Source organism: Salvelinus fontinalis, chromosome 1 (genome assembly GCF_029448725.1).
Source record: "Salvelinus fontinalis isolate EN_2023a chromosome 1, ASM2944872v1, whole genome shotgun sequence".
Lineage (NCBI taxonomy): Eukaryota > Metazoa > Chordata > Actinopteri > Salmoniformes > Salmonidae > Salvelinus > Salvelinus fontinalis.
In genome coordinates, this window is record NC_074665.1 from 40,644,947 (window position 1) to 40,656,546 (window position 11,600).

Here is an 11,600-nt window from a genome sequence, read left to right on the forward strand (position 1 = left end):
AGAGATATTTGCAAGATCATATGTTTGATCATGTCTGCCAAATATCATATGCATGGACATTGATGACGGGTGATTGTTCAACCAAAATTTGATTCAGAATGGTGTGTTAATGCTCATTTCACATAGGGTTAACATAACCAAAGTATTTTTTTCAGAATAATTTATTGTAGAATACCTTCAAAAACAAAACAAAACACAAGCTAGATAAATAGCATTGCATAATTTCCCATATATATACAAATTACATTAAACAATGTATGTGCTTGAAAAAAAAACGTATACTTTGTGGTCATGTTATTAATTATTGTATTATATAGTTTTATTGTATTATGTGTGTGTTAATAAAATAATTGTATTAATATCATTTTTCAAATTGCATAAAAGCATCCTGAAGATTGCATAGACATTCTCTCTTTCTGTTAATGTGTGGCTGTGTATCAATTGCTGCCCTGTGTGTGTGTGTGTGTGTGTGTGTGTGTATGTGTGTTTGTGTGTGTGTGTGTGTGTGTGTGTGTGTGTGTGTGTGTGTGTGTGTGTGTGTGTGTGTGTGTGTGTGTGTGTGTGTGTGTGTGTGTGTGTGTGTGTGTGTGTGGCAGGTAACCTAACAGTATAGCGGCAGGTGTGTTTGGTTTTGGTTGTGGGGACATTTCGCCGGTCCCAACAAGGAAAAAGGCTATTTTAGGCTTAGGGTTAGGGGTTAGGGAAAATAGGATTTTAATGGGAATCAATTGTTTGATCCCCACAAGGATAGTAATACAAACGTGTGTGTGAGAGAAATAATTATTTTTCCAAGAAGTACTCCTCACTGGCGTGACATCATTCTAACAAACTCTGTGGGAGAGAAAAAAGGAGAACGTAAGATACTACACAAACATACAGTACAAAACATAAATACAGTTCATGAATTAATACATACATCTCTATCACTTATATTCTGCAAATAGCTCCTCATTCCCCACAGTAGGATTCAATGGTCAACAACAACAATGTCAATGTGTATTGGTGCTGTGTCTTTTTGTCATCTATGTTGTTTTGTCTATGCTGCCATTGTTGACGTCTGTGTTACTGCTGTTTGTGTCTACAGTGTTGTAGCGTCAGACTATGTTATTTGTTGTTGTTTAGATGACCGTTGTCAATTCTCCTTACCTTCAAAGTCTACTGTCCCGTCCCCGTTGTTGTCAGCCTCTCGTACCACAGCGTCAATCTCTCTTCGAGACATGTGCTCCCCCATCAGCTTGGTCATGGCGTTTCGTAACTCCTCTGTTGTGATCTCTCCATCTCCGTCCGCGTCAAACTAACCAGAGAGGGGGCAAGGATTTGAGTTTGCATAATCAACCAGAAAGATTATATTATTAAACGGAGGGTAGCGAAGAGTACAATTCCAATGAAACTGAGTCAGACTAATTGAAACAATATTGATCCAAACCCTGGTTAAGAGAATGGTATGAATGTACAAAGTCTTACCATCATACAAAATCATAACAAAACTAGAAAAAAGTGGTTCTGAGTAGGATTATGGTCTTGATAAGGTGATATTGAACTAAATCTCTTGCACTGACTCTATGCACGCACACTGGACTCATTTATTGTTATTCGTTATTCACTATGTATTTGTTCCTCGTGTCACTATTTCTCTTTTTATTTGAGATTTTAAAATCTTTATCTTTAACTCTGCATTGATGGAAAATAACCTGTTAGTAAGCGTTTCACTATTAGTCTACGCCTGTTGTTTACACAACATGTGACAAATAACATTTTGATTTTCTATGGTCAGTGGTGGAAAAAATACCCAAATGTCATATTTGAGTAAAAGTATTTTTTGGGGGGGTACTCCTCGCTCTTTTGTTTGGGTTTCAACCCTGTGTTTTTGTTACGTGTTTGTTTGGTCTTCGTCCCAGTGCCTTTACACCGCACGCCGTAATTTGGGTTTAATTTTTTTTTTTACTATTAAGCATTCCTGTGTCTGCCACCCTTATCTTTTACGCCAGCGTGACACTCCAGTAAAAGTGAAGGTCACACAGTAAAATATTACTTGAGTAAAAGTATTTGGTTGTAAATATACTGTAATTGCTAAATGTAATTGCTAAAATATTCTTAAGTATCAGAAGTCAAAGTAAAAGTATAAATCATTTCATGTTCATTATATTAAGCAAATCAGACAAAACAATTTCCCTGTCCTGCTAATCATTAGAAATGTAACGAGTACTTTTGGGTGTCAGGGAAAATGTATGCAGTAAAAAGTACATTAATTATTTTAGGAATGTAGTGGAGTAAACGTTGTCAAAAATAGAAATAGTAAAGTACAGATACCCCCCAAAAACAACTTAAGTATTTTTACTTAAGTACCTTACACCACTGGATATGGTTGAATAGGGAGAGCATCAGGAAAGTTGTTTTTGTTAGGGTATCATGTTGGTTGTCTTTGCACAATTCCCTGACCATTTCAGATGGGTTATTCTGGGAACTTGGATGACTTCTCTCTCTCACCTCTTTGAAAGCGTCCTTCAGTTCTTTCACGCCGATCATCCCAGCAGTCTCAGCCAGCAGCTTTGGGGCCATCAGCTCAACAAAGTCCTCAAAGTCTACTCTCCCACCAACTAGGAAATTGGAAGAGATTTAAACAATTATAACGAGAGTTCCACTAACCTTAAATTGCTCTAGTTATGACTGCTATTCTGGTACTGTGGTCCTCTTCAGTATTGTATATTTATCTGAATTACTACTAGGGTTGCAAAATTCCTGCAACTTTCCTAAAGGTCCCAGATTTTTCTGAAATCCTGATTGGAGGATCCCCAGTTGGAGAATTCCCTCCCTGCTTATTCCCTCCTCATTCCTGCAACCGGGATTTCTGAAACCTGGGAATTTTCTAGAACCTGGGAAAGTTTCTTGAATTTTCAACAGGGAATTTTCGAATGACTCACGGTTCATGTTGATGTTCTGGCTCAGCTCGATCAGCTCCATCTCAGTGGGCATGTAGCCCATTGTCCTCATCAGGTTGCCCAGGTCCTTGCAGCTGATCAGCCCGTCCTTGTCCTTGTCGAACTCAGTAAACGCCTCGCGTAGCTCTGCGAGACAGTAGGAACAACTTATCAGTCTAAAAAGATACTGTGAGAGACCAAGAGTCAAGGCATCCTCTTGGGGAAGTTGGAACATTTCCTTCTCTGTATTTTCATTTGCTTCAGAGGGTACGTCTATAATGAGATGAAGACTGTTTTTTGAGTTTTCTTCAAGATACATGATAAATTAAATGTAATTGGTAGATGGACATTTTAAATTTACTGTAAGGATAATCTTATAAAAAAGTATTTTCCATTTTATCATAAATCAACCAACATTGAGCATTATTTAGAAATTGGTTGTAAAAAGTTACTAATATAACTTAGAAACCCTGTTACATTGACCAAATGGAATGGAGGACAAATGGAAAGAGTGAGATGACGCTGACACAATTTTCTTTTACCTTCAATTTCGTCATCGGCCAGCTCTCTGTCCTGCAAACAGTATTTACCAGAGTAAATTTATGTCGGATTTGATAGAATGTCTGCTTAGACAGATGGTATAGTAATTTGCATGAAGAATACTTCAATTTAACATCTTACCATAAAGTGTGCTTTTCATTTGATGCATGATAATGCAAATAAATATTTCTCTGTAACACAACACCTAATATTTTACGACTCTCTCTCACAGACACGCGCCACACACACACACACACACACACGTGCACGCTCACACATGAAAAGCATCCTTTCCCTATTGCACCCAACATTTTGATTTAAAATTATACAAACTGAAATTAGATTATGCCCAGATATTTAGAGAGGTCAGAGTGCATGTGCATGGCAGCTACCCATATATGAAGATAATGCCCATATATGAAGATAATGCCCATCTAGCAGGCAATATTTGCGGAGTAGTGAACCACATGTAGTTCAGCTAGTAATTTAACTACATTATCTGCAGTAGCTTGGTGGTAGTTGAACTAAATTCAAATCTGGTTAATTACTTTTTTTGCCATGCAGTGGTGTTGCTAACTACAGGAACTACATTTTTTTGCAAAAAAAATATAAAAAAATAGGTGATGTAGGCAATACTTTATTTTCTTTTTCGGCATCAGACCGAAAATTGTCACTTGAATTTAAAAAAAAAAGTTAAATATGCTAAATTGCTCAATCTGGTAGCATATGGCTGTGAACGTGATCTGTCCTTGCAAATTGTAGTCTATTCACATTAGAATAAGTTAAGCTATACTAAAGTTATCCTTAAGCTTTTGTGTGTGTGTGTGTATGTGTGTTTTTTTTTTTTATAAATGTAATGAATGACTTTATCAAAGTAACTTTAGTTAAGTAAACTACATTTTCTTAAGGGTAGCTCTAGTGTAGCATAACTTCTTCCAATGTGAATAAATTGGTAGCTTAGTAAACTATATTTTCAAAGTAGCTTCCCCAACACTGCTAGCAGGTAGAGAGATAATGCCCATCTTTCTCTCTTTCTCTCACTCTCTCTCAATTAAATTCAATTCAAAGGGCTTTACCGGCAAAGCAAGTGAAATAGATAATAAACAGAAGTGAAATAAACAATAAAAAATGAACAGTAAACATTACACTCACAAAAGTTACAAAGGAATGGAGACATTTTGAATGTCATATTATGGCTGTATACAGTGTTGTAACGATGTGCAAATAGTTCAAGTACAAAAGCGGAAAAAATAAACATAAATATGTCTCTCTCTCTCTCTATAATATTTTTTTTCACAATCCACTCAACATATCATATTAGTTTGCCAGCACTTCCACACATACAGCATATTTTAGAATAAAATATAAAATAAGAAGAATAAAACTTACAATATGCTTCCCTCCCCTCAGGAAGACGCATGCTGCTCCTAAACTCATGTCTGTTAGATAGGGAAACAGGCAAAGATTAGCAAAGGTCCCTTGTCTTTCTTTAATTAAGTGTATTTTACTTTATTGTACTCTACTCTTCTGTATTTGGCATCACTGGGGGGGGGGGGGGGGGGGGGGATTAGTCTGCACTGACTAGCCTGTTTTTGTGATCTACAGGATTTAATATTTATATATGTTCATATTTAAAGTACATGCTTGTACTTTGAGTGTTTGTACTTTACATTTACATTTGAGTCATTTAGCAGACGCTCTTATCCAGAGCGACTTACAGTTAGTGCATTCATCTTAAGATAGCTAGGTGCGACAACCACACATCTCAGTAATAGTAAGAACATTTTTCCTCAGTAAAGTAGCAAAGTCAGTGCTAGTAGGGGGGGGGGGGGTCAAGTGCGGGTGTTAGTTCACAAAAGGCAAGTTTTGTAGTGTGTGTGTGTGTGTGTGTGTGTGTGTGTGTGTGTGTGTGCGTGTGCGTGTGGGGCAGGTAACCTAACAGTATAGCGGCAGGTAGCCTAGCGGTCAACGGTGTTGGGCCAGTAAAACCGTAAGGTTGCTGGTTCGAATCACCGAGCCGACTAGGTGAAAATCTGTCGATATGCCCATGAGCAAGGCGCTTAACCCTAGCAAGTCACTCTGGAGAAGAGTGCGTGTTGTTTATAAATAAAACATTTGCGATAGTATGTATTGATACTAAAACTATATGCATGGTGAAAATCCATTGTAGTTTCCATTCCATTTCCATTGTAGGCTTTTTAATCCCCATACAGCATCTATGACTGTCACACAGTAAATTAATGCAGGCATTATCGTCATGATGTTTATCTGCAAATGTTGCTATTTTGTAAACAAAACAGAATGGTGTATATTCACTTACCGTTTTATTTTCCTCTTCACTCAAGTATGTGCATCAATATCCCTACTGTCGGAGATGAGTGGATAGCCCTCTTTCTCTCTTCTCCTCGTTTTCCCTCTGCTCTATATGTGTCCACTCCCTCTTTCAGCAGTCTGCCCTGCCTCTCTGTCTGACTGACCGACACTCTTGAATCCTGTGAGGATGGTGAGAAGGTGTGGTGTGTCTGAGGTTGCATTTAGGATGGAGGGGTTATATGAGTGACAGGAGGGGGATGGGGGAGGGTTTGGAAGGCTGGTCACGGATGATCGAATCGGTTGTCCCATTAGTAAACTCTGCCCCTATGTCACAAAATTAAACAACTCACAGTACAACAAATGTATAAATACAATTCATTTACATTAGATACATTTATATTTTTTTATTCATTTTCAAGCAGAAATTTGCACTACAACATATAATTCATAAATTAGGGGGGGTGGTGACATTTCAATGATATCATTATCATTCAACAAATATTCATAAAAGAAGGTGGCTGTATACATAGACTGGCGGAGGAGGAACATAATACAAGTATAGTGGTGCACACATATTAGATACAACTGTGGATACAATTACTTGTTCTCATTTGCTCTTATGCATTCATAAAATTCTGCACTATTTGCAAAGTTTTCTTTAATTCATATCACTATCTAAATGTTGTTTTAGCTCAATGATTACCTCAATGCTCTCGATACCCATTATTTTATCATAGGGTGCTGTTGTTGCATGTTCGATTATCATGTTTAATGTGCATTAGTAAAGTGGAGTTGTGCCTCAGACTTTGTGTAATTGTAACGATTGTCGTCTGGAGAAAGAGAAGAGGACCAAAGTGCAGCGTGGTACGTATCCATAATACTTTTAATCAAGATGAATACACGAACAAAAACAACAAAACGACCAACGAACAGTTCTGACAGGTGCAACAACACTAACCAGAAAATAACCACCCACAAACAAAGGTGGGAAAACAGGCTACCTAAGTATGGCTCTCAATCAGATACAACGATAGACAGCTGCCTCTGATTGAGAACCATACCAGGCCAAACACATAGAAATAGAAAACCTAGACCTACAACATAGAATACCCACCCACATCCCACCCTGACCAAACTAAAAATAGAAACATACAAAGCAATCTACGGTCAGGGCGTGACAGTAATCCTACCTATGTTTACAGAGGCATCAATGGAAAGGGGATTTGAGGATTGGATTTAGAACATCAACTTGTAGCGACAATACACATAATGATTAACACGTATGTCGACTTCATAGAAGTGAGAGACAGATCAAGAGAGCAATGTAAAAATATGTGCAGTATATTCTGCACAATTGTATATATTGAAAACATTCCACTTTTTAACCACTATTTTTTATTCCTTCTATTATTGTTATAGGTAACCTACATGGATTAAGAACCGGAAGTATCAGATTCAGAACCGCTAAATGATTACAACTGATATGGGTCTTATTATAAACTAGGGTACCAGTGAGGATTTCCTACACTGGACAACTTGTTACAGCTGTTGATAAATCACTGATAATAATCAGCCAATTTTTTTCATGTCATTCTATGAAGATATAAGGGGGATCGTAGCTATATTCAATACAATTGATAAGTTGATTTAAAACCTATGTTTACCCTTTATCATGGACATGGTTGGTGTCTTGAGGGATTTGTCCAAAATTACTTTTCTGTCCTTGCATTTATGGCAGTGTAAGTTGTTATTATATCATAAATTAAGCATTAATTAATCAATTAAATTAGACATTGAACTTGAACCCTGTAAGAATCCTGGATCTATCTGTTGGACAGTGTTTTGTATAGACAGCTCAGAAATGCAGTGTAACTTCTTAACATTTCATTAAGCAAAGCGTCAACACAGGACTAAGATCGAATCGTACTAAACCGGCTCTGACGCTCGTCAAATCTGGCAGGACTTGCAAACTATTACAGACTACAAAGGGAAGCACAGCCGAGAGCTGTCCAGTGATACGAGCCTTCCAGACGAGCTAAATAACTTCTATGCTCGATTCAGGGCAAGTAACACTGAAACACGCATGAGAGAATCAGCTGTTCCGGACGACTGTGTCATCACGCTCTCCGCACCCAAGTAAGACTGTAAAACAGGTCAACATTCACAAGGCCGCAGGGCCAGACGGATTACCAGGACGTGTACTCCGAGAATGTGCTGACCATCTGGCAAGTGTCTTCACTGACATTTTCAACCTCTCCCTGTTTGAGTCTGTTATGCCAACATGTTTCAAGCAGACCACCATAGTCCCTGTGCCCAAAAACACTAAGGTAACCTGCCTAAATGACTACCAACCCGTAGCACTCACGTCTGTAGCCATGAAATGCTTTGAAAGTCTGGTCATGGCTCACATCAACACCATTATCCGAGAGACCCTAGACCCACTCCAATTTGCATACCACCCCAACAGATCCACAGATGATGCAATCTCTATTGCACTCCACACTGCCCTTTCACACCTGGACAAAGGAACACCTATGTGAGAATGCTATTCATTGACTACAGCTCAGCGTTCAACACCATAGTGCCCTCAAAGCTCATCACTAAGCTAAGGACCCTGGGACTAAACAGCTCCCTCTGCAACTGGATCCTGGACTTCCTGATGGGCCGCCCCCAGGGGGAAAGGGTAGGTAAAAACACATCCGCCACGCTGATCCTCAACACGGGGATCCCCAGGGGTGCGTCCTCAGTCCCCACCTGTACTCCCTGTTCACTCATGACTGCACGGCCAGGCACAACTCCAACACCATCATTAAGTTTGCCGATGACACAACAGTGGTAGGCCTGATCACAGACAACGATGAGACAGCCTATAGGGAGGAGGTCAGAGACCTGACCGTGTGGTGCAAGGACAACAACCTCTCCCTCAATGTGATCAAGACAAAGGAGATGATTGTGAACTACAGGAAAAGGAGGACCGAGCAGGCCTTTTATATGTACAATTATATAAATTATTCAATTGTATAACGTTGCAGTCCATGGAAATTACAATGAAGTGCTTGAAAAAGTCCCTGAATGTCCTTGAATTTGACTTGCCAATGTCTTTATGAACCCTGCTTAAAGTTAAAGGATGTTTAGTCCTAGGCCTATGTTGTTGTATAGGTAGAGTTATGGGCTAATTTGAATATATTCACTTTCATATATTCCTCTAAGTACACGTGGAACTGCATGAAAATCATTTTTTATTTTAAACCATCCTAATGTCACACATTGGCCCTAATATTTATGGAAAGACCCATAGACATCATATGAAATAAGTCTATCACTGTTGCCGCCTGTTATAGACCCCCCTCAGCTCCCAGCTGTGCCCTGAACACCATATGTGAATTGATTGCCCCTCATCAATCTTCAGAGTTCATTCTGTTAGGTGACCGAAACTGGGATATGCTTAACACCCCAGCAGTCCTACAATCTAAGATAGATGCCCTCAATCTCACACAAATTATCAAGGAACCCACCAGGTACAACCCTAAATTCGTAAACATAGGCACCCTCATAGATATTATCCTGACCAACTTGTACTCCAAATACACCTCTGCTGTTTTCAATCAGGATTTCAGCGATCACTCCCTCATTGCCTGCATCCACTATGGGTCCGCGGTCAAATGACCACCCCTCATCACTGTCAAATGCTCCCTAAAACACTTCTGCGAGCAGGCCTTTCTATTCGACCTGGCCCGGGTATCCTGGAAGGATATTGACCTCATCCCGTCAGTCGAGGATGCCTGGTCATTCTTTAAAAGTAATTCCCTCACCATCTTATATAAGCATGCCCCTTTCAAAAAATGTAGAACTAAGAACAGATATAGCCCTTGGTTCACTCCAGACCTGACTGCTCTTGACCAGCCCAAAAACATCCTGTGGTGGATTGCAATAGCATTGAATAGTCTATGCAATAGTATATGCAACTGTTCAGGGAAGTCAGGAGCCAATACACGCAGTCAGTCAGGAAAGCAAAGGCTAGCTTTTTCAAACCAAAATTGTCACGGTTCATGAATCCACTGCCTCACTCTCTCTTTTCTCTCTCTCTCTCTCTCTCTCTCTCTCTCTCTCTCTCGCTCTCTCTCTCTCTCTCTCTCCTGTGTTTGTGGGCGTGGTTCCCAATCTTGGCCTGATTGTCTGCGCCAGCTGGAATTAATTATCTTCCCCTTTATATGTTCTGTAACCTGTGTTTCTTGTTGTCAGATCGTTGTTTCTTCCCTGAGGTTGTGTCGTGTGTCAGTGCTCATTCTCTCTCAGCCCTTGTGGGGATTATCTGCTGTGCTCCTTCCTACCCAGCCGGACTCACTCCCTTGGATTTCTCAGCACGCTATCATCAGAGGATGTGCCCTAGGCCCTGGGTTGGATTCTGTCTGAGTATATTCTGTCTGTCCTGTGGATACTGTAAACTATTTTCATTAAACCATCGTTGCTTGCATCTTGCATCCGCCTCTGTATTGTGACAAAAATTTGCATCCTGTAGCTCTAACTCCAAAAGGTTTTGGGACACTGTAAAGTCCATGGAAAACAAGAGCACCTCCTCCCAGCTGCCCACTGCACTGAGGCTAGGTTACACGGTCACCACCGATAAATCCATGATAATCGAAAATTTCAATAAGCATTTCTCTACGGCTGGCCATGCTTTCCTCCTGGCTACCCCAACCCCGACCAATAGCTCCGCCGCCCCCCCCCCCCCCCCCTGCAGCTACTTGCCCGAGCCTCCCCAGCTTCTCCTTCACCCAAATCCAGATAATAGATGCTCTGAAAGAGCTGCTAAACCTGGTCAGTCATGCTAAACGACCTGTATGCTCTAGTCGGCTGGCCCTCGCTACATATCCGTCGCCAGACCCACTGGCTGCAGGTCATCTATAAGTCTATGCTAGGTAAAGCTCCGCCTCAGCTCACTGGAAACGATAAAAACACCCAACCGTAGCATGCGCATCAGCAGGTATATCTCACTGGTCATCTCCAAAGCCAACACCTCCTTTGGCCGCCTCTCTTTCCAGTTCTCTGCTGCAAGTGACTGGAACGATTTGCAAAAATCGCTGAAGCTGGAGACTTACATTTCCCTCACTAACTTTAAACATCAGCTATCTGGGCAGCTAACCGATCCCTGCAGCTGTATATAGTCCATCTGTAAATAGCCCACCCAATCTACCTACCTCATCCCCATATTGTTTTTATTTACTTTTCTGCTCTTTTGCACACCAGTATCACTACTTGCACAGCATCATCTGCTCACCTATCACTCCAGTGTTAATCTGCTAAATTGTAATTACTTCGCTACTATGGCCTATTTATTGCCTTACCTCCTCATGCCATTTGCACTGTATATAGACTTTCATTTTTTTCTATTGTGTTATTGACTATACGCTTGTTTATTCCATGTGTAACTCTGTGTTGTTGTTTGTGTCACACTGCTTTGCTGTATCTTGGCCAGGTCGCAGTTGTAAATGAGAACTTGTTCTCAACTAGCCTTCCTGGTTAAATAAAGGTGAAATAAAAAATATACTGTAGTGTGTGATAAGCTCAACGGATATTGTTTACATACATATGTAACTATAGGAATAAACTATTTTCTCCATAGGATACAAGTTACAAAACATTGTAACTTGAAGAGCATAATAGCATATCAGTGGACCGGGGTCCTGACTGTGTGTGTGTGTGTGTGTGACTGTGTCCACTGTCCTGACCCTTTCCCCTCTGCCTGTCTCAAGCTGTTATGTAAAATCATCAAAAATCTGTTTGCATAAGAGATTTAATCCACGGCTTTAGCCCGACAGGAACTTATAC

At 40.2% G+C, this 11,600-nt stretch overlaps 1 protein-coding gene across 1 annotated transcript; it reads right to left on the minus strand.

Annotated features, from left to right (window-relative positions):
* Nucleotides 1-216: 216 nt before the first annotated feature.
* cabp5a (calcium binding protein 5a) lies at nucleotides 217-5,979 on the minus strand. Its single transcript, XM_055919391.1, has 7 exons — nucleotides 5,779-5,979; nucleotides 4,848-4,897; nucleotides 3,461-3,491; nucleotides 2,922-3,065; nucleotides 2,488-2,597; nucleotides 1,147-1,294; nucleotides 217-831 (listed from the first exon to the last, which is right to left on the minus strand). Exons 2-7 carry the CDS (start codon nucleotides 4,893-4,895, stop codon nucleotides 803-805), a joined length of 510 nt encoding a protein of 169 aa, XP_055775366.1. The 5' UTR covers nucleotides 4,896-4,897; nucleotides 5,779-5,979; the 3' UTR covers nucleotides 217-802.
* Between the last annotated feature and the right edge of the window lie 5,621 nt (nucleotides 5,980-11,600).

What these genes read in the sequence shown, in the direction of transcription:
- cabp5a (XM_055919391.1), bottom strand. Translation starts at nt 4,895, where the DNA reads ATGAGTTTAGGAGCAGCATGCGTCTTCCTGAGGGGAGGGAAGCATATT. An exon ending in TGAGGGGAGGGAAGCATATT is followed by an intron (nt 3,492 to 4,847) that starts GTAAGTTTTATT and finishes TACTGTTTGCAG; the next exon opens with GACAGAGAGCTGGCCGATGA. An exon ending in GGCCGATGACGAAATTGAAG is followed by an intron (nt 3,066 to 3,460) that starts GTAAAAGAAAAT and finishes ACTGTCTCGCAG; the next exon opens with AGCTACGCGAGGCGTTTACT.